The sequence below is a fragment of the Cynocephalus volans genome, chromosome 4 (assembly GCF_027409185.1).
Source record: "Cynocephalus volans isolate mCynVol1 chromosome 4, mCynVol1.pri, whole genome shotgun sequence".
Taxonomy (NCBI): domain Eukaryota; kingdom Metazoa; phylum Chordata; class Mammalia; order Dermoptera; family Cynocephalidae; genus Cynocephalus; species Cynocephalus volans.
Genome location: NC_084463.1, coordinates 118,608,214 through 118,632,013, shown reverse-complemented (window position 1 = coordinate 118,632,013; position 23,800 = coordinate 118,608,214). Strand labels below are relative to the sequence as shown.

At 38.8% G+C, this 23,800-nt stretch overlaps 1 protein-coding gene across 1 annotated transcript; it reads left to right on the top strand.

Annotated features, from left to right (window-relative positions):
- Positions 1-4,285: 4,285 nt before the first annotated feature.
- Positions 4,286-23,790, top strand: SPTY2D1 (SPT2 chromatin protein domain containing 1). Its single transcript, XM_063095319.1, has 6 exons — positions 4,286-4,432; positions 14,233-14,347; positions 15,083-16,717; positions 18,227-18,401; positions 19,750-19,827; positions 20,852-23,790. The coding sequence occupies exons 1-6, from the start codon at positions 4,373-4,375 to the stop codon at positions 20,943-20,945; spliced, it is 2,157 nt and encodes a 718-aa protein (XP_062951389.1). The 5' UTR covers positions 4,286-4,372; the 3' UTR covers positions 20,946-23,790.
- The last annotated feature ends 10 nt before the right edge of the window (positions 23,791-23,800 follow it).

Below are 23,800 nucleotides of genomic sequence, written 5' to 3'. Positions count from 1 at the left end.
TCCTACACAAATATATGTAATACATTTATATATGCACATTACATACATATTGTACATTAGTCTGTCTCTATTGCTTATAACAAAATACCTGAAACTGAGTAATTTACTTCTTACAGTTTTTGAAGCTAGGAAATCCATAGTCCAGGGAACACATCTGGTGAGGGCCTTGTTCTTGGTGGTGAATCAACAGCTACACAGGGTATCACATGTCGAGAATGGCAGGAACAAGAGAGAGCTAACCTTCTACCTGCTCTCTTTTTAAAGCCACCAGAACAAGGGCCCAGTCCTCACAATCTAATCACCTCTTAAAGGCCCCATCTTAATTACCATAATTGGATTTCACACCCTCTTAACACTGTTACAGTGTGATCAAGCTTCCATGAGTTCTGGGGCGACATTCAATCCACAGCAATTAAGCATAATTGTGTGTATAAAAACATCTCAGAAGAACACACACCGACCTGATATAGTAGTTTCCTCTGGGGAGGGAATTAAGATTGGGTGGGCCTGATGGGGACTCTTACGTTACTCATATTGTTTGAAAAAATTTTTTACATCAAGATTCGTATTTAAATATTTTGCCATACATACATTTAAAAAAATTTTTTAAAGTAACTTGCCTAAGCACACATAGCTCTTCCATGACGGAGCTATGATTAAAGCTTGAACCTGCAGTTGGCAAAGACTCAGCTTATTCCATTGTTTCCTGTTCACACTGCCTCTCTGAATTTGCCTTTCTCCCAACAGTCCCTACCCACCACCCTCATTATTGCATATCTCTCACCTTTTCCTTATCACCAAATGTCTTGAAACATCACACTCACCTGTCCTTCTTCACACCCTATTAATCTCTAGTCCTCTGTTCTGCCCTCACCATACTGCTGAGACTGCTAATAAAAGCCCTATCCTCTGGTTGAAGTTGCTTAACTACTGGAAGAACTCTGAGTGCTGAGACAGCTAAATGCACAGGGCCTACCCTGCCCACGCCTCTGCCTCTCGTTAATGACAATACAAGTGCCACTACAGCAGCTCTGACGCTCCATGGAGTCCATTCCAGACAGAGATCTCCGACAGAATATTTCATGTCTGTAAAATGACTCTCCAGAAAGAGGCAAGTTTGGCTTTCCTTGAAGACTGAGGATCAAAGAAATTCATGTATGTGAGAGCCCATTATAATGTGGACGGCACTACAAAACTGTTGGCTGTCATAATCTTTTTAAAGCCTAAAAAAAATTGTTTTAAAGGGCAGTACATGGAAAGTACAAGGAAAAACATCCAAATAGCACTGAAGAGAATGCAGTAAAAAGCCAGCCTCCCTCCCATCTATGACTGATTCTCTCCTCCACAGAGGCAACCATTTTTTAGATTATTTTCTTGACCCCCATTTTTTTTAGAGTGAAAACAAGAACCATCACAAAAGACTCTGCAAAACCCACAACCTAGCACAAAGATTGTCACAACCTTACACACATAAAAAAGACTTCTGCAAGGACATATGCCCAACAACTGCCTGCCCAACCTTGGACTGGCACCACCCTTATTGATCCTTGTAGCCAAGGATAATTATCCCAAAACAATTACGTAACATAATTTTTCCTTTAAAAACCTTTGTCTAGGGCCGGGCTGTCGCTCACTTGGGAGAGCATGGTGCTGACAACACCATGTCAAGGGTTAAGATCCCCTTACTGGTCATCTTTTAAAAACAAAACAAAAAAAACCTTTGTCTTCCTTTACCTCCCTGAATACACACATAGTTTACTATGCCACGTGTATTCCTATTCCAACGTCTATTCCTGAGATAGCCAGTAGTTAGAAAGGTAAAACACAAAAAAATACGTAATTACAAACTGTGAAAGTTTCTATGAAGGAAAATACTGGGGATGTAGGAATTTATAAAAGGGGCCCTGAGCTAGTTCAGAAAGTTTCCTTGAGAAATGACACTTGACAGTAACTGAGCACTCACCATATGCCAGTGTATTAGTTCGCTAGGGCTGCCATAACAAAGTACCACAGACTTGGTGGCTTAAACAACAGAAATTTATTTTTTCAAAATTCTGGAGGCTAGAAGTTCAAGATCAAGTTGTCAGCACCTTGAAGTTTCTCTCCTTGGCTTGTAAATGACCATCTTCTCCCTTTGTTTTCACATGGTTTTCCCTCTGTACCTGACTGTGTCTGTATTTCCTCTTCTTACAGCATTTTGGATTAGGGCCCACCCTAATAACCTCATTTTAACTTAATTACCTCTTTAAAGATCCTATTTCCAAATGCAGTCACATTCTGAAGTACTGGGGGTTAGGATTTCAACACAGGAATTTTAAAGGGCTGGCCGGTTAGCTCAGTTGGTTAGAGTGCAGTCTTATAACACACCAAGGTCACAGGTTCAGATCCCTATACCAGCCAGCCACCAAAAAACAAACAAACAAACAAAAAACCACGAGTTTTCGGCGGGAAGGGCACATAACTATGACCATAACAGCCAGGTTACTAATCTGTGCTCATTACATACATTATTTTACCCCAACTCTACCACTGCTAATTTTATAGATGATAAAACTGAGGTACACAGAGGTACACAGCACTTAGGCAAGTGCTCAGACATCAATAGAGCTGGGGCTTGAAACCATAAAATTACCCACCAAAGGCTTATGGAGTGCTGAAGAATGAGTTGGAAGCCCAGCAAACGGATTAGGCAAAGGAAAGTATATGGAAGGGCCCTAGAGTGGAAGAGAGCTTGGCATACTTAAGGAAATGAAAGAGCCAAGTTGATAATGTTAAACACGTGGGCCACAGCAAATCATGACAGTCCTTACAGGTCCCGGTTAGGGTTAGGATTTTGGTCTTTATCCCAAGAGCAATGGGAAACCACTGAAGGATCACTCTACCTGCTGAATATTGAACCACCTGAAGAAAATTCAGAGATCTTAGCTTTACTTTTCTACAGATGAGGAACCTGAGACTTGAAACTTTTTCAATATATTACACCCTGGCTAAGCCTTCATATAACTCACAAATCTTGAAGATAAAATATTTGTAAAGTTGGCCTCCTGCTAGCGTGAACTAATTAAAATAAGTGGGCATGTATTTGAACGGTAAGTACAGCCTAGGCCATACTGTGAGCCATGCTGAGCTCCCCAGAGGGAACAGGAAAGTTGAGAATTTCAATTCAGCCCTAGGACAAAGGCTTAATCTTGGTCTATTACTTGGTCAGCCTGAAGTGGAGAAATTCCAATTCAGCATTAAAACGTCAATTGAAAGAGTAAACACAGCAGCTTTGCCTAATATTTGAAAAGTTTATTAACATATAATTTACATACTGTAAAGTTCACCGGTTTTACGTGTACAATGATTTTCAGTAAATTTACAGTGAAACCATTCCCGCAATCCAGTTTGGGGACATTTCCATCACCCCATGGAAGTCCCTGGCCCAGTCTCACCCCAGATCCAGGTGTGCCTAATTGTTTTAAGTGTGCTCTACCAGGTCGAAATGACCTTATAGACCCAAGAAAACTCTCAAAAGGAAGCCAGGATTAGGCTTGCCATAAATATGACCACGGGCCACATATGTTCATCAGTGCATCAGAGTATGTCAAGGCGGGATTTGTATGTGAGGAATTCACTCATCCCCTGAGCAGAAACACAGGTTGCCTGCGCTACGTGGAGCATATTACGCAAACGGAGCAAAAGCAGTAAGCGCGTGCCTCTATACCCGACCTGCGAGCATCTGTGTGGGGAGATGAGCGCACTACGAATGCCAGGACGTGAGACTAATGTCAATCAGAGACAGAGGACCAGTCGGTGACGTGTGGGCCTGCGCAGCTTCGCGAACGCCTAGGAACCAGTAACCGAAATCCCCCGCTCGAGATTTGTCGTTTCAGCTGTGGGGGCGCCGCCGGTTCGGACCTGAGCGCCCAACCGTGATACCCAGATAACCCAGGCCTGGCAAGTAACATCTCTCCCCCAGACTGTCCCTCGCTCCCCCTAACCAGAGCTCACAAGAAGCACCAAGATTACTAAGCAGCCCGCTAGGGAAGCCGGAATCCCTTAACCACACCCCGCAGTTTACCAGCCCGCTTCTCCTTGGTTGGTAAAGGGCTTAGTCCCTCCTCTTCAAGCCAACGCCAGCAGCCACGTATCACGTTTCTACGTGTCTCGGGCCAAAAGCGGAAGTTACGCAAAGATTCGCGAACGCAGTGGCGGCCCTGAGAGGATATAGGCCGCTGGAGGGAAGGGGGCGGGCCTACGGCATTGGAAGGCGCCGGAAGTGGTCGCGCTGAGGAGGGGTGGGAGTAGGGTTGCTGTGGCAGTTCGCTTGGCGGTGGCTGGGCGCCTCGGTAAGGCGCAGTTTCGCTGCTTTCCGAGTGCCAGCTCAAACATGGACTTCAGGGAAATTCTCTTGATAGCCTCCAAAGGACAAGGTGTCAACAGTGTGCCGGTACGTAACAGCTGGGGCGTTCCTGTGGGAGACCCCAATTTTCAAGTTCGGAATGTTTGGCCCATGGAACTTCTAGGAAGCTGCCTATCGACTCCTGGAGAGTAAGGACCTGGCCGCCGTATTTACTTTCCTTGGGTTTGTACTCCTGGGAACTCGGGGTGAAGAGGCTTGGGACGTGAGGCGGGAGCTTTCCTGTGAGTGGGGTTCGCTGGCTTACTTAACTCTGCAAAATGGACTTTGCAGTTTGGGTGTCTTAGATAGAGTTGCGTGAAAGCAGGTTGAGTGAGCCCTGCGTGGCACTTAGGGGAATCTAACGCTAGTAGTTTCTGGCTTCGGCATAAACTTAAACCCAAAGATTGGGGAGGAAGCGTATATGACGGTGCTTCAAAAAGTTAATCTAAAGATTCATATCATCTTATAATTCTATTTTTCCGCGAAACTTTTGAAGTACCTTGTATGTAGGGGAGTTCAGGGATTTTAGAGACTTGGCCTGATAGCGTTTCGACTAGTTTCTTGCTGATCTTCGGATCAAAAGTGTGTGATTTCTTGAATGAGTTCTCTGACTCTTGGCCCCACTCACTTGGCAAACGAGGTGATTAAATTACCACCTCTCTGTGGGGGAGTGTCACCTTTTGTATTGCAAGTTGAGCCGATTCCACGAAATCCTTGGCCAACTGAATGGATGAGCTAGTTTCAGTTTCCGTTTACTTGTTGGCCTTCCAGATTTCAGTCTTTGAAGTCTAGGTCCCATTTGCTCAATTCACTTATATTTGCAGACTTAAAATCTAAATGCTGAAGTGTTGGAGAGTGCCTAGTTTGCGTTGTTTTAGCTGTTTTTGCATAAACAGTCATCTCTGGATCCTCAGATGGTACCCACAGCACAGCTGTAAACCGATAAATTGCTTTGTGATACCTGCGGTTTGAGCAGTGAGGTGTAGAACTCAGACATCTCTGAAGTCAATTCAACTGGAATTTATTGAGCTCTCACTATGTGTTCTGCATTTCCTAAATTTTAGTATATTGCAATATTAATTTTTTTCTCCTCCCGCTTTTCTTGTCTTCTAAGGTTGGCCTATTCTTTTGAAAATATTGATCTGAAAACATTTTTAAAATATTGACCTGAAGATAACTAGTAAAAAGGTCTGCATCCATCAGTATGTATATACTCGTGTGTATATATCTATATCCTTTATATATCTACAGTCATCCCCCATCCCAGGTACTCTGAGTAATCATTCCCCTAAGCCATGAGTCATAAGCCCTGCGTATTGAAGTTAATGGACTCGAACATTTGAAACCTTGAACAACAGGATTACTTTCTGCATCTGTACATTACCTGGACAAGTCAATATTGGTTGTGGTAACCACTCGTCTTTGTATAATTTGGTCCATATTTTATTCTAGATCTTCCTGAATTTCAGGAGAGGTCAAAGATAGATAATACAATACTAGCTTTGATGTTCAGGAATATTCTATGGAAGAATCAGAACCAAGTTAGTCATTTCTTATTCTAAAACCCAGTAGCTGCTGGGAGAGAAGCAGACTAATAATCCTAGAGCATAAAATTTCAAAATATGTGTATATTTCATAATATATATATTATCTGTTTATGATTGGAATAACAGAAAAGAAACAAAAAGAAAAAAGAAAATTGGTGATATAATTTAAATTTTAATAGGTGAATAACAGGCATATATTTTATGAATCATGCTTTTCTCTGACAGCCTCCCTCCCCGCCCACCCCCCAGCAAAGCTAGTAGGCCTGAAAGTTTGATTTAGTTGGCACTATTATAATCCTTTTTACCTGGAATGAAATTCACAAAAGACGCTATTGAGAAATAGAAAAAGACTGTAGTTAAATTTAGTTCATGATCTTGCTTTAACTTGATTCGTCTGACCTATTCAGTCTCATTTTCTTTATTAGCTCAAAGTAATTTGGATGCTTGCAAACATATACAAAATATTAACATATCCTCATATGCCCACACCCCATATTTGATATGTATTAACATTTTGCCATATCTATTTCATATATTTTAAAAGAAATAAAGCCTAATTGATACAATTGAAGTCTCCCAACTCCCTATTTTCTTTTCTTTAAAATTGTGAAATACATGTAACAGACTTATTGTACAGTGTAACATATTAGTACAAAGCAGGTATCCTTGTAAACTACCATCCAAGTCAAAAAACATTTCAAGACAGACACACCCACACTCACACCCTTCCATACATACTCCCTGCTTGACATAAACTTGATTGATGGTCTGAGAAGCGTAGAGGCTTTGTAGTAACTGACAGCTAGGCTACATCCCTCTCTTGTGTTTGGTTCATTTTTCCCTTTTGGTTATCTTCACCCCTCACCTTACATTTGAATCCTATCAGAGCTGACACTCTGATTTTTAAGTCTTCAGAGTTCTTAGGTCAAGGCTTTACTACAGAAAGGAGATCCAGTCACCAGCAATCATTAGACTAAAATCCAAAACACCTGTACAGCCACTTCAGACTCTTTGCACAGCTTTATTTTAAAGAGATGTCTGTTGGGCCGGCCCGTGGCTCACTCGGGAGAGTGTGGTGCTGATAACGCCAAGGCCATGGGTTCGGATCCCATATAAGGATGGCCGGTTAGCTCACTGGGTGAGTGTGGTGCTGACAACACCAAGTCAAGGGTTAAGATCCCCTTACCGGTCATCTTTTTTTTTTTTTTTTTTTTTTTTTTTTAATAAAAAAAAGTGGTTTCTGTTGTATCTGGCTTGAGAAGCTGTGAATATTTCCCTAATCATTCTTTTCCTTTGTTTCTTTTTAAGAAAAATAGTTTTTATAATATTTTAGTCAGTTAAAAGAAAGACAGGATTGCATCATGCCTAGAAATATTAGGCACACTATCATTTCCCAGTGGAAAACTGAATACAAAATAACAGCTGATTAAGGTGATGTAACCAGTCATTGTCACTGGCTCTGTTTATATTTAAAGCAGAAAAGTTATTTTTGGTAACCTTGCACTTGATTTTTTTCCCTCTGGGTTCCAATAGCAAAAACAAAGTAGTGGTCTTGTTTTGATACAGTAGTAGAGCTAGAATATGGATTCTTGTAAGTTTCACATAGTTATAATTTATGGCTTATAATGCATGAGACAAGTTATGTGGATTTTCTCACAGACTAGGAAAGTCATCCCAGACAAGATACTGAAGCTCTGTATGACCCCCTCCCCACCCCCCCACCCCCGCCAAATGGAAAGGTAATGGGCAAGCCTTTATGTGGTACCAGATATATAAGGATGTTGGTCTATAGTCCCTCGAAGATAGGAACCATAGGTACTGAAAATGCAGCCCAGGGACTTTAACTGGGATGGCAAATTCAGATCTATTCAGGGGCCAGGTAGATAATGTAAATTCTTGAAGTAGTCTGAATATAAAATGACGGATGCTAAGCTCCATGCATTCAAAAAAAGCCTACGATTTGTATAGTAGTTATATTTCCTTTTAAAGAACACTATGGGCCAACAATAAAGTTTCTGCAGGAAACTTTTTTCTGCAGGTAACATTTGATCTATCATGGATTATATAACTGGATTGCTCCACACTCTTGGATCTGGAGATGAATTGTCCAGTGCCTGGGGCAGCTTTGGATCTCTAGAGCAGTACTTCTCAACCAGTGAAGTCTTTCACTGGGAGAAGGTCTTTTACAAACTACTGCCCACCTTATCCCCACAGAGATTCAGTTATTTTTCTTCCCCATCACCACCTAGAGAATCTCTAAATAATAATGATAATAATAATTAACATTTATAGTGCTTGCTCTGTGCTAGGCCCTGTCCCAAGGACTTTATAAATTAATTAACTGAATTTAATCGCCATAATAACCCTATGTATTAGTCCATTTCTGTTGCTTATAACAAAATACATGGAACTGGATAATTTATAAGAAAATGAAACAATGCTTACAGTTTCACAGGCTGGGAAGTCCAAAATCCAGGGAACTCATCTGGTGAGGGTCTTCTTTGGTGGTGGCTTTACAGCAATGCAGGAATCTCACATGGCAGAAAGTGGTGGAGCAGGGAGAGAGATTCTCACATGCTCTCCTTTTAAAGCCCTCAGAACCATGCCCCTGACCACCATTATTAATCCAGTCACTACAGCATTGTCCTATAATCTAATCACCTCTTCAAGGCCCCACCTTTCAATTATCGTAATAGGATTTCCCACCCTTAACAGTTACAGTGAGAATTAAGCTTTTAATAATAAAGGGACTTTGGGGGACACAATTCAATCAGTCCACAGCACCCTATAAGGAAGGTTATTTTACAGATGAGGAAACTGAGGACCAGAGAGGTGAAGAAACTTGCCCAAGGTTACACAGCTAATAAATGATAGGGCTAGTAATGGCAGAGGAGAGAATCTAATCCAGATAGACTGTCTCCAGAGTTCTTGCTGTTAGTCCTGACCTGTGTAGAACGAGGGGAGAGTATTTAAGATGGGGTGATGAGGAAGACTGTTACATATACAGCCTGAACTCATCCAGCTCCCTATCCCCAACTCCACCTTGATATATCTTTAGGCAGTAACCCTATTGGTTTTCTGATGACATTCTCAGTGTAAAGTCTGATGAGAAAAATTTAAAGACCAAACCAACAGCATTTGGAAACTGGTGGATAGAGGGATATTTTAGCCTGTTTATGAGAGTGCCAGCATAGTTTATAGAAGTAGAGTCTGAGAGTGAGGGAGAATAAGATAGGAAGTTCAGTTGCAGAACTGTTTGAGGTAATGTATTTTCCAACAGGCACGTGGAAATTAGGGAATGTCACTTATGATTGAGGTTAGAGCTAGCTATGAAAGTGTTGCAGTTTAAATTTGAAATGAGGCATATTGTAATGAGAACAATTGGGGACCTAAGTCAGGAAACCTGGATTCTAATTCAGACTCTGCAGCAAACAGTTGATTGCCAGTAAATACACAGCTTTCCTTTCTGGGCCTTTTCTAACATAGAAGTTGGGCTAGAGATACTCTGAAGTTCCCATCTGATATTATTACATTTTATAATAAAGTATGTTTTTATAAACACAGTAAAAATAGAAATTACATTTAACCTCATAATGTGAGTAGCATGCTTTTTGGGTGGTTTATTAAATTTTCACTCTCTTAGCCATCCAGCTAAGTAAGCCTAATGCAAACCAGTGTTTTTCCAGGCCAGCATTCATTCCATGACTGTGATGTTTTGAGAAGATTTTAAAAATTGTGTGATTAAGAATGTATTCTTTGAATATTCCTAATTCCTAACTCTAACCAATAGTAAATCTCTAATTTATGTAAAACCATCAGAAAATTTATATTTTCTAGTTACAGCACTTTATTATCTCCTGTGTAAAGAACAGCTTTCAAGGAGGGATTGACTATTGATTTCAATATAACATACTCTTATTTGGTGAACGCATGTTTCCAGACTGAAAGCTCGTTATTAATCTGATCTTGACAGTGTATTGTAGTTTCAATGCAAGGAACACGTGTGTTTTAAAGTGGCTTAATATTTTTTAGTTCTGTTGCCCTCAAAATTGCAAATCTTAGCAAAATCTCTGATGCTATATTTAAATGGCACATGCATCGCTGTTGTGGATCATTCATTGGGGTCTAGCAGAATGACTGAGTTGGCTTGCAGTGTAATAAAATGGGTATGCTTAGAATAAAAGAAACTCTTGTCCAGCTGCTTTTCATGAAGCTCAAACAATGAAGCAGCCTAGTGCTTTGAATCAGATTTAGAATTGATGGGTGCATCTTGATATGCTGCTGCTACAGCTAAATATGGCCATCTGACATAAGAGAAAGTACAAAATAGTTCTTCTACTTATTAAATATAATATAATGTAATCCCAGACTACGGCTTTTCTTTTTCTTTTTCTTTTTCTTTTTTAACACGATTCTTTACTGGGCTATCCCTGTAAGGTTGGGGAGCTGTGTTATAAAATATTCCATTACAACATGTCTTTTGATACTAGGGTCCAGGGCTGGCTGGTTAGCCCAGTTGGTTAGAGCACAGTGTTACAACACCAAAGTCAAGGGATCCAATTCCTGTACCAGCCAGCAACCAAAAAAAACCCCCCAAAACCCAGGGTCTGATTGCACCTCCGTTTTGAAAGATCTAGCCAGCTCAGTGTTAAGAAGATCTATGATCATATACCCAAAACATATATCCACGTAAAAACTTGTACACGAATGTTCACAGCAGCATTATTCATCATAGTCAAAAAGTAGAGACAAGCCAAGGGTCCAACTGATGAAAGGAGAAACCTCAGCCAGGAAGGAGTTAATGCTGTAGTCTTGAAGTAGAATTCCTTCTTATCTGAGAAACTTCAGTTTTTGCTCTAAAGGTCTTCAATTGGATGGGACCCACCCGCATTATGGAAGGTAATCTTCTTTACCTAAAGTCAACTGATTGTAGATGTTAATCACACGTACAAAATAACTTCACAGCAACACCAAGATTAGTGTTTGTATAAATAACTGGGTATTATAGCCTAGCCAAGTTGACACATAAAATTAACCATCACAATCACATACTGTATGATTTCATTTATATGAAATGTCCAGAATGGGTCCGTAGAGAAAAAAAGTAGATTATTGGTTGCCAGGGACTGAAGAAAAGGGGAATGGGGAGTAACTGCTAAAGGGTAAGGGATTTCTTTTTGGAATGATGGAAATGTTCTGGAATCAGATGGGTGGTAATGGTTGCACAACTCTGTGAATATACTAAAAACCGTTTAATTGTGCACATAAAATGGATGGATTGATTTTATGGTATATGAATTATATCTCAAAGATTTTTTTTTTTTTTTAAAGATCATCTATGGTGACCCAGCCCATTTTTTGCCCTAGATTTCTAGGTTGTGACCTCAACTTTGCTTAAGAAAATGTTGTGTATTTGCTAAGTATTTGTGCCTTTGAGTACATTTTCAAGCTACAGAGGCTAAAAGAAACTATTAATTATAACTCAGTTCATGTAAACAAGATTAAGTCAGTAAACAAGATTGAGCCTCATCACAGCAGTGCTAACCTTGACCTACTACTTGTTTTTTAAATTGTTTCCTAGCAAATCCTTGACATACACATTATACAGATGGATTACATTTCTCCTGCATCATAGGAGCAAGACAACACATACTACAAAGTCATTGGGTTAAATATGACCTAGCTTAAGTATCCTCAAGGATTAAAGGTTTTTTAAAAAAAAAAAAAAGTTGAAATTGTCATATGAATTGATGGGAATAGGTGTATACTTTGAAAAAAGCTAAAAGTAGCTTTTGTAATTCTTTTCAGACCAAATTTGAGTTCCTGAACATATCCTTCCTTGTTTTTCTGCCTTTCTTGTATTTTTGTTCCTTAAGTCTGTATTTCTTAAAGGGCAGTACATATAGTCCTGGCTGTACCATGATTTTAGGTGATATACAAGTTTTTTTTTAATAGTTATATATTTTGATAGAAATTGGAAAAATATAAATAGCTTTTCAAGCCAGTCATTGCTGAGATAAAGCTATAATAATAGGTTATGTTGTTAAGTCTACTTTTTTTTTTTTAATTAGTAATTGATAGCACAGGTGATATACTAAAAAGGCAAAAATCATGACGGTACGAATGCAAATGACTTAAGTTTGGTAAACACTGCATTAAACTATGCCCTATAGACACTGTTGTTTTCCCTTTTGGGTACCAGTATTCATTAAAGGGCAGTTTTTCTGTTAGTCATATCCCATTTTCTGTCTTGTGAAGTCCTAGGTTAGGATAAAAGCTGTCTATCCAGAAATCATGTTAGATAGTGCTCAGTGCTGTGTTATCTAGACAGTGAACCAGTCCTGATTTAAATAAGTAACATTGGCTGGCCGGTTAATTCAGTTGGTTAGAGCATGGCACTGATAACACCAAGGTCCAGCATTCGATCCCTGTATTGGTCAGCCGCCAAAAAGTAACACTAACGTGTACATTTGCATTTTTCTTAGGGGAAACCCTGTGTAAGCTTTGATTTGGCAGGTGAGTCTATGAGCTATATATAGTTGGCAGGGGCAGGAATATTTTATGTCTCGGTGACAGAAATCCAACCTTCCTCTTCTTCAAATCTACCTGATGGGATGGAGTGGAGTGAGTGTATGCCTCTGCTTAAGAGTCTTAGTATGTTTTTTTTTGGGGGGGGGGGGGGGTTGTTTTTTTGGTGGTTGGCCAATACAGGAGAGTCTTTGCATGTCTTAACTTGAATCATATTTATGATAAAATGAAAATGTGAGCTTCTTGTTGATAAGCCTGTGTTTGAGGTTCTTTTCTTATATACTAAGGCAATTTTATACATCCTAGTTCGGTTAGCAATATTACTTCTCTTTCTCTTCAGTCTTCCTTTATCTTTCTTTTTTTTTCTTTTAAATTGTGGGCCCCTATCCACTATGGAAAGAGTCTATAATTAAATTTACAAAGATTTCATTGTGACCTAGCCAAGGTGATTGGGAAAGAAATCTGTATGCTGTCTTGATTTCTGTCTGTTGGGATGTGTCAGTTCTTAGCATTGCTATCATGCAGGATTTTCAGGTTGGATTAGGGCCTGCTTCCTTGGCCAGCTGCTCTGTTGGTAGACTAATTTAGTTGGAACTTCCAGCCTGTTTCAACATACTTTATTTGGCAACTTCATAGTAAGTACAGATCCTTTGGCTTTCCTCCAGGAACTTCATACACATTTTGAGAATACATTTTTGGTTCCTAAGTTGCTCACTTTGTTCTCAGAAGTTAGTGTTTCTTTTTCTACTAACCACAGGAAAATGTTCGGTAGATAAGAATAGCATCTGCCTAACAAGATGAAAGAAGGAGGATACTTCAAAAATCTTATTTCCTGGCCCATAAATTTGATAGGGAATAGTCCTAGAGATGAATCATCTCTGGTCTGAATGATTAGCTCTGTGTTTGTCATACTTCCCTAATAAAAAATATTTATAAAATGGAAATATTTTTCCTTTTGTAGTTCAAATTAACATTATTCTAGTTTTAGTCATTTCCCAATGTAGTTACTTAAAATACTGAAGTCCAGAGAAATACCGTTTGTGCCAAGATAATATTAGCACTCTTTTGGGTGATATGGAATCCTGTCGAAAAGATAGTTTCTGTGACAGATTAACATTTAATGAGCATAAGAGCTACAGTTAAAGGTTACAGAGAATTGGACCCTTCTTGCTGCTTAGATTACTTTGAAATGGTTTTTAGCTGTGATTGACCCTAGCGTTTGCCTACGGCCAGTGTAAAATCTCAGTATTTCCATGTTCTGAGCAAAATAACCTATGTAGCTATGAGTCCCTACTAGAAAGTCATTTGGATTAGGGTAGTCAGGAGAGAAAACAGTAATGAAGAGTAGTTTTCTGTGTTTGGAAAGTTGGACTTTGAAATGCTCAGTTATGAGGAAGGTTAATTTTTAAATCAGAATTTTAAAACACACTCAAGTAATCCACTGTCTTCTAGATGATTTTTTTTTTCAGTCACCCAGTGTAGGTGCCTTTTTGGAAAATAGCCTGAAAAAAGGGTTTCTTTGAATTGTTCATTAATGCATTATTAGGGATGTTACATAGAAATCCTGCACCTAAAAATAGCTATGCATAATCAATATTTAGCCTGATATTTTATAGCTGAGTTTGGACGTGGTTTATATGATCTCTTAATTACTCATAATGGGTTTTTCAGTCAACATTTAAACCTCTCTATTGCTTGGCACAGTGCCTTACACCTAATAGGTGATATATTTTTAAAGTTGAATTATAACTTTTACTCCGTTTTTATTTTTAGAAAAGGTATAGTTTGGCTGTGGGGCCTCCCAAAAAAGACCCAAAAGTTAAAGGTGTCCAATCAGCAGCAGTACAGGCTTTTCTTAGAAGAAAAGAAGAGGAGCTCAGACAAAAAGGTATGTATCTGTATCCTTGTTCTCACTTTTAAAGTCTTCCACCTTCCCATCTAGCTTGTACTTAACCAGTGGGTGTTTGTAAAAACATAATAGGCCAATGGATTTGGGGTGTGTATGTGTGTGTGTCTGGATTAACTGTTTTTATGGCTTTACATATGTTCTCATGTTGATCATTTGTATAGAAGTTTTCTTTTATTCCCCCTTAAATTAAAAGCTTTTGGGAGATTAGGGACCGTGTCTTCTAATTGGCCATAGTAAGTCCCCAATAAGAATTCCATTCTTTAACCTTGGTTCTGAAATTGTTTCTACCTATTTTGTATTTTAATTTTTTTTATTAATAGGTTTAAAATGGGGATAATTTTTTAAACCATTAAATTCAAGAAGTTTTACTTCATCAAATGACAAAGAAAGTGATTCAATGAGTTTAAGTATTCATTGATTTATAATTATTAACAACTGCAAAGTGGGTACTAATATTCCCTTAACTTGAAATATTTATTTGATATGAACTGTTAAAGTTGAAAACCAAGTCTCCCACTTGCTTAGTCATATAGAAAAACCTATATGTGACCCACTCGTATGTAAAGATGACTCAATTGGTACTTGTTTGAATGACTTCCTCATTTGATTACTAAATGTCTTCAAACTGTAACTTGAACATTGTTTATGTTTGCAGATGAGCATACTGCTATCTTGAGACCTTGAAATAATATGTTCTTGTTTTGTCCCTTTTAGCCTTAGAGGAGAAAAAAAGAAAAGAAGAACTAGTGAAAAAGCGAATTGAGCTCAAACATGACAAGAAAGCAAGAGCTATGGCCAAGAGGACAAAGGATAATTTCCATGGTTACAATGGGATTCCTGTTGAGGAAAAGTCAAAGAAGAGGCAGGCAGTGGAAAGCCTTACCAGCCAGGGAACAGACCAAGAGTATGAGATGGAAGAAGAGGATGACTTCTTAGAATACAATCAAGGAGAGTCAGAGCAGGAGTATGAGAAAGAACAAGAACCTCCCAAAGTTGAAAGCAAACCAAAGGTTCCCTTTAAAAGTGCCCCACCACCCATGAACTTCACCGATTTACTCAGGCTGGCTGAGAAAAAGCAGTTTGAACCAGTTGAGATCAAGGTAGTGAAAAAATCAGAAGAGCGGCCTATGACTGCAGAAGAACTTAGGGAGCGAGAATTCCTTGAACAAAAGCATAGGAAAAAGAAACCTGAGACAGATGCAAAACTACCTCCAACTGTGTCCAAAAAGGCACCCTCTCAGAAAGAAAGCATGGGCACAAAACTTAGCAAAGGTTCTGGGGACAGGCATTCTTTTCCCAAGGGAATGCCCCTTCCTCATGCTGAGAAGAAATCCAGATCCAGCACAGCCAATGAGAAACATTTAGCTTTGTCTTCATCCAAAGCCATGCCAGGAGAAAGGACCAAGGCAGGATCTGGCAATAGCTCCCAACCCTCGCTTCGTGAGGGCCATGACAAACCTGTTTTCAATGGGGCTGTAAAGCTGCACTCCAGTACCTATTCACCAAGTGTCCCAAAGACTTCTGCTAGTGGGACTCAGAAATTTAATACTGAGCACAAAGCCAAAAAATCTCCTTCCCATCCCAGCCATTCCATGCCTGGGCCCACAGTCACCCCACAAAGTAAGGCTAAGAGTCCAGGTATCAGGCAGCCAGGCAGCAGCTCCAGCTCAGCCACTGGACAGCCCAGCCCAGGGACTACTTGGTCCACAGTTAGTTTTGGCCATGTGTCCAGGCGCCAGAATAGCGGCTCCAGCTCAGGACCTGAGCGATCAGTCAGTGGGACCAAGAGGCCAGCCAGTGACTCACATCTCTCTGGGCGGACACTCAGTGGTGCAAGTGGCCCTGGACGATCTGCAAGCAGCTCATGTGGCCCCGGACGACCTGCAAGCAGCTCAAGTGGCCCCGGACGACCTGCAAGCAGCTCAAGTGGCCCCGGACGACCTGCAAGCAGCTCAAGTGGCCCCGGACGACCTGCAAGCAGCTCAAATGGCCCTGGGCGACCCATCAGTGGCTCAGGTTGTTCTGGGAGACCTGTGGGCAGCTCTGGAGGCATTGGGCGGCCTATGAGCAGTCCACGTGACTTTCAACGACAAGTGAGTGGTTCAGGCCCCCTTGGGCGATCCATAAGTGGATCAGTTCCAGCTGGATGGACTGTCAGTCGTTCAGGCCCTGGAAGACCAGTTAGCAGCTTGGGACCTGGGCAAACAGTTAGTAGCCCAGGTCCCCCCATAAAGCCCAAGTGCACTGTTGTCTCAGAAACAATTTCTTCCAAGAATATCATCAGCCGGTCCAGCAATGGACAGATGAATGGAATGAAGCCTCGCCTATCTCACTACAGATCTGCCCAAGGTAAAATTGCTCCTCACCCTAAAGAGTATATATTTGTCACTATGAAATTGGAAAAGAGTACTTTATATGACTGCGGACCCTTCCATGTGTCCTTTAAGGTACTCTAGTGTTGATAGAATCCTGATGTTTTATCCGTCCTGTGCCTGAGAGTTCCTTTAATGATCATGACTTGGTAAAGTCTTTAGAAAGACACTTAGCTAAAGTCCTCTGTGTTTACCTCTGCAATGTCCCCAAGTCTAATAAACTTGTGATTTGTGAGATAAGGTGAATGTACATGCCCTTATACATATGGCTCAATGGATGAATTAATCTCTTTGTTTTCATGAGTACTAAAAGAGACCTGTCTTCAAGGATCAGAGTTTAATTTTTTGGTGCATCATTTATTTAGCAAGTGTTTGTTAAGTAGCCATTATGTGCCAGGAACTGTTTTGGACTCTCCTTGGGTTTCTGCTCCTTATAATGGGTTGTATCAAGGTCCTAACCACTGATCCCTTAGGAATCTGCTGTTGCAGGGTACAGAAGGATCATTGGTGGCACCTGCTAGGTCTAGTTGCTTCATGCTAATAGGCATTTGCTAAAGTACTTGTTAGGCACCATGGAGAATATAGAAAGAAACCAGCTGTGAAATTCCTTGCTTTAAACTTCCTAATTCAGCTAGATCATTGATTCTCCACAAAGGGCAATTTTGCCCCCAAGGGGACATTTGGCAATGTCCAGAGACATTTTTGATTATCACAATTGAGGGTAGGTGATGCTACTGCATTTAGTGGGTAGAGGACAAGGATGCTGCTGACAAACAATGCACAGGATAGACCCCCCCCACAACAAAGAATTATCTGGCCCAAAATGTCATAAGCTGAGGTTGAGAAACTCAGAGCTAGGGAGACAAGCCATACAAAATAAAAACAGTGGTAGAAGAATAAAAGGAGGGTCTGTAATTAGAGACTGGAAAGTAGTTGTTCCCAGATATTGGCCTATTGATCTATGCCTGACTTTTGCAAAGTTTTTATCAGTCTTTTGGCAAAATGACAAAAGTAAGGATAATAATGTAGTGAGTTTCTCCTATAGTCAAACTTAGTTTGAACAATTATCCATAATTTTGAGAATCTTTCATATATATTTGGACTGAAAATTTTTAAATGGAATTAAGGTGATAGTCGATAGTAGGTGGCTACTTTTGGTGTCTTGTCTTAGCAGAATTAAAAGTTAATGATTCTATTGAAGTTTGTAAATCTTATTTATTTACTTGTAGAAATTTTACTGATCTTTGAAATCCAGAAATATGGGCACTGCTAAGCTAGAAAATGTAACAAGACATTTCTAGCAAGCCCTAAACACAGTGACGCAGCAGGGATGATGTAGTAGTAACTCCATGCTGAGGGCCAGCCTGCTTGCTCTGGTTTTTAAGGATACCATCTTAATGATTTATAAGAATGTCAATTTACACAGAACTCTGTTGTGACTGTATTAAATTTTAATGTTCTTACAAATAATGGTTTCTATTCTTAGGTCCTCAAAGAATTCCCTTCCCTACTGGTTACAAAAGGCAGCGAGAATATGAAGAGGAAGATGATGAAGATGATGAATATGACTCTGAAATGGAAGATTTTATTGAAGATGAAGGAGAACCTCAGGAAGAAATATCCAAGCACATTCGAGAAATCTTTGGCTATGACCGAAAAAAGTAAGGCTAAACAACATTTAAATAAACATGATATACTTTTTATCTTGAATTATTCATGTTATGGGGGAGAAATAAACATTAATAGTAGAGTCATTGAATACAGTTCTTAATTAAGAACCCCAGGGTGATTGTTATTTTAAATAGATTCACTCTTTTGACACTAAGTATTTTAGAATTAATTCAGAATAGTTTGTGTAGTTATCTGCATGAGGGTCAAAAATATCCCTTTAAAAAAATTTTTTTTTTGTGGCAGCTGGTTGGTATGAGTATAAAACTTGTCCTTGGTATGATACATAATTAGAGTGAAGCAGCTTAGTGTGGTAGAAATAGATTGTCTTTGAAGTCAAAAAGCCATCCACAGAGACTTGTCATAAGCCAGTCTGATCTGACACTTGCTTTTCTTTGGTGTGAAAAGCTTTGCTACACAAGAGTGGTTGCTGGACAGAAGTATGGGACCAGCAGCATTGACATACCTGAGAGCTTTTTATAAGTGTAGACTTCTCAGGCCCCACCTCAGACCCAGACCTACCAAATCCAAATCCACTTTATAAGATCCCCAGGTGATTTTGTATTTATTAAATAAATTAAAGTTTGAGAAGCACTGGTATAGAGGAAAGATCAGGGTTTGAAGTGAAGTTAGCTGGGTAAACTTGAGAATTATTTTTAAAATGACATTTTAGAAGGATTAAATGAGGTATTCTATATATAAAACAAATAGAATCTATCACATTGCCTATAAATCAACAATTTCTACCTCCTTAGAAGCCTGTGGATATAAGAAATTAGGTCATCCTAAGAAAGGGTCATTTTAAAAATTTGGTAGAATAGAAGGAAGAACTGGATTAAAAATCAGATCTAAAAATTTAATCTTAGTGCTGTCCCTAACTAGCTATATGTTCTTGGTCAAGTCATTAACCTGTTTCCTCTATTCTAAAGTCCTTCCCCACCTCATGACAGTTATGAAACTCAAATGAGATTAATGTTTTTTAAATAATTTTTATATATACCGTATTGTGCTTTCAGGATTTTAATATAAATTATCAAATATATGTTAGGTGAATGGATTGAGGAAGCATTGTTGGATTGGCATCGTCATCAACATTAGATTCAGGAATAGTTGCCTTCTGAGGATAGGGGCTCGTTTAATTTGTCCTTACTTCAGAAACACATCTCTACCCATTCTCCCCTGCCTCGGTCCATGCCTCGGTCCCTGCCAAGCTAGGAGGAGTAATCTTAACTGTCTGTTTCATTTAGTTATAAAAGAGATGATTTTTTAAATGAGAAGATGTAGTTTTTTAGAAATCCGAATTTTTGTTCTTTTTTTACAACTTTGATTTCCTTTTATCAGATACAAGGATGAAAGTGATTATGCCTTACGTTACATGGAGAGTAGTTGGAAAGAGCAGCAGAAGGAAGAAGCAAAGAGGTAAGTACAAAACACATCTGCACAAAAATGTCTTAAAAATTCTGTTTGGTGCTGTAGTTGCACCATTGGGAACAAGGGCTTTGGGCCACATGGTTCTGTATTCCAATCCTGCTTACTAGCTGTGGGGCCTTACACAAATTCCTTGGCCTTTCTAAATTTGTTTTCGCCTTTGTAAAATGAGAATATACTGTTTCACTTATTTAGGTATTGTGAGGATTAAGACAGTGTGTACAAGGTGCATAGTGCAGTGCCTCACACGTGTAGGCACACAATAAATATTAGAGGCTGCTCCTAATCCTGTTAGAGTATGTTTTTGCTTTTCTTTCCCCATCAGACCATCTCAGTCTTGCTAACCTGTAACACTGCTGGCCTTAGGGAGCCAATGGACGTATGAGGGTACTTCCAAATGTTTGTGGAAAAATAGAATTAAAAGATAATAGGAATCTTTCTGTGAACTTTTTGAAGTACCCTCGTATATTAGATTCCCTCTACCTGACTTTTGTTTGGCTATCAGATAGTAAACTAATGATAATTTCTCAAGTAGGGGTACCAAGTAATTACTTCGTTTATAGTTTTAATCATTATTATTATTACCTAGTAATTATAGGTAAATAATTCACTTCAGTCAACTCAGAATACTAAACCTCTTTCTCTATCTTGCCCTCCCCACTGTAACTAGATAAAATGTGAAACTCAAGTGTAGGAAGACAAGAATAGTATGTTATTCAATGAATGTTTCTTGTTTTTTATTTTTAGAAGCTTTTGAGATAAATTTATATTTTATTTAATGGGAATATTAAGGTGTTTTTTGTTTGGTGTGAGATCTTTGTTCTACTACAATTTGGATCCAAGGCCCCTGGTAAAAAATATCCCTGCTAGTCTGTTTTCAGTATTAAAGCCTTGAGGCATTTTGACAGCATCAGCACAATCCATGTTATCTCCCAGTTCAAATTTCATTCTTGCTTTTTAAAGAAAGAGGTACTCTTATATTGACAAATACCCTTTTAAATTCTTTTTCCGACAGCTTAAGACTAGGTATGCAAGAGGACTTAGAGGAAATGAGGCGTGAAGAAGAAGAAATGAAACGTCGGAAGGCCAAGAAGCTGAAGAGGCGTTAGCTGCTGCTTTTATTTATTTTTGTGAAACCCTGAGATACTCTGCTGCAAAGATTTCCTGCCTTTAGACTGAAGAAGCCCCCTTATCATATTAGGTTTATATTTGGATACTCGAGAAGGAATACATACTGTCATTTGAACATAAAGTATTTTCAGATATTTCCCAGGGTGAAATCTGTAATGCAGACAATGTAATGCCCACTGTGCGCTCTTATGAAGTTAACTGTTCACAAATGCCAGCTTTGATCCTGATGAGCTATGCACTCTAATGTGGGGCTGCTCACCAGTCAGCCAATCTTTTACTGTTCCTTTGCTACTTTAAGAGGAAAAAAAAAGATTGCCTTTTGACTTCTTAATAATTCTACTGATATGTGAGTAGGGCACTGCCCAGCTCCCAAACTTACTTTTTATGAGAAACCTGGCCCTTCCGTGAATGTTGCCAGCAATAAAGTGACCTGTCCTAATCTATATGTTTGGATTGAGAACTTGAAAATGTAGAGTAGGCTTTATTATTATCATATGGATATCATCCCTGTGACTTTGAAGTACAAAGTAGAATAAATTATATTGTATTCTGCATTATTCATGGATTGGATGCTGAGCATTCTTATTCATTAATTTAGGTGATTAGGCAATTAACAAAAAATTATCCAATTTAAAATACAAGTTATGCCAGTATAAGAATATTCTTTTGAAGGTTTCCTTTGAAACTTACTGTTATGTTGGGTTTGGTGTAAAATAGACAAGGTCACTGTGCTGATTGATTTTTATCTAAAAAAATTTCATTTTTATATTAAAGAATAGTTATTTTATTCAAGCATTAGATTTGAAAGAGTAATTGTTTAGAAAATAAGGATGACATGTGAAGCTCCCCTCCTTCCTATTCCCCTCACCCATTATAAAAATATTTTGGAATTCCAAGGTGTCCCTGTACCTTTAGATGTTAAAGACTTGGCATTTTTAGCTTAAATTTCTTAGCAAATATTAATGACAAAAAACCAAAAACTAAATTCATGTGTATCAAAAGCACCACTTCTCTTTTTGCCCATATTGCACTTTTATTTCAAACTATGCACTGTGAAGAGATTTTTTTCCCAGGTAGAAAAGGATGTTCTCTGAAACTGGTTTTACCAGGCTGTGGAACTTTTCTACATTGTCACCCTTCTTTAAGTCATGTCTATAGACTTGATATCACTTAAGCCTCAAGTCCAAGCAATTCCAATCAGGCTGACCTAGAATCTGGCTGGAAGGAAGCCAAGACGCAAGGACAGTCAGCAACAGAAAATGAGATTATCATGATGCTAGAGAGCATTTGTCCTTGACACTATGTGTGGAGGATTGGGGGCAGTCAGACATAAGCTTGTAGGACAGTTACAGTAAATGTTCTGGCTGTATTAAGCCATTGGACACTGGGGATTAGGAAGTTGGTGAGGTTGTCCTACAAAGAATCCTTTCATTTCAACAGGTCCATATGTTGTTTTTGTATATTCTTTTTTATACAAAAAGTCATCTTTACCTTTCAGTTTTGGGTAATACAGATTATCATTGTTAGCTTCCCTTAGTATAGCATGTGACCCAGTCCTTTAAGATCAACTCATTTTGAACTGAATTTCAAACTGAAAGTGCAAGGATTTGATTTTGAATTTGAATACCATGAAAAGTGTCTTCATCACTAGGAATAACACCCTTTCTAATTCTCCACATAGAACAGTTATACTCCTAGCAGAAAATTCTATTGACCTCCTGAGGAGCTCATCTCAAATACCTTCAATGAAATTTATGTAAGGGTAGTGTGATGTTCCATGTAATATAATAAGTTTAAAACATTATTTTCTTTGCCATCACTGTGTTTTTTTCCCTTCAAAAGTTTTTTCTTAGATATATTTTTTTCAATATTCAGACTCTGAAATCAAGTGCTTGTCATTGCTGAAAGATTTCTGCTGGCTTAAAGTTTACTAGCACTTAATGATATGGTGCAGTTATGTGTACAGAAAGCACCATTGTGCTAAAGTTCCAGAACTTGGTAGGAAGAGTCAGGTTGTAACCTTGTGTCTATCACTTTTGAGCGCATTTCTTCTACAATATAGATGTTGATTTAAGGGCACTTCTGTGGCTCATGGCTCATTTAAAAAAAAAAAAGTCTTTTAAATTAATCTTGGGCTTGTTTCCAAATCCTGTCTTCCATTATGTTTTGCACTTCTGACCACTCTTACAAAAAACTCACAAGCCTTTGAAGAAACTGGAATAGGCTGTTACTTTATCAAGGTTTACAAATTAAGTGCTTGATTTTCAATATATATTCTACTGTTTTGATTTCAGATGTTCTTAACTCAATATTTGAAGATGTGCCTTTTATTGAGTAATGTTAATTCATGAATGTAGTAATGTTATTTCACGATTGTAATAATGTTACATGATCATGGGTGCGGCATTCTCTAATACAAATGTAAAAAGAAAGTAGTTTTCATAAAACTTATATGGCTCTGATTGCACAGTCCCACTTGCTTTTGATATTGCTATGTCAAAGCAAAGGGCACTTTCTTTTAAGGCTACTTTCAGAACTTGTCTTTGTATTTTCTCTAAACTATAAATGCAATTATGTCCATTTGGAGGCCAGGGTACCACATGTCACAGACAGCCTTACATGTGTGCCATGAGAAGATTCAAAGACTGTTAAAAAAAAGTCTGTGGGAACTCGAAATTTCATTTTTTCATGTAATCCCCCAAGATTTTCTCCGAGAAATAAATTGTTTTTGTATTTTGTAACTTAAAAGCAGCTATTAGTATATTTCTGAGATATAGCAGGAGGCCAAAACATGTTTGGAAAGAATAAATATATGAAGAGATACTGGTGGTTT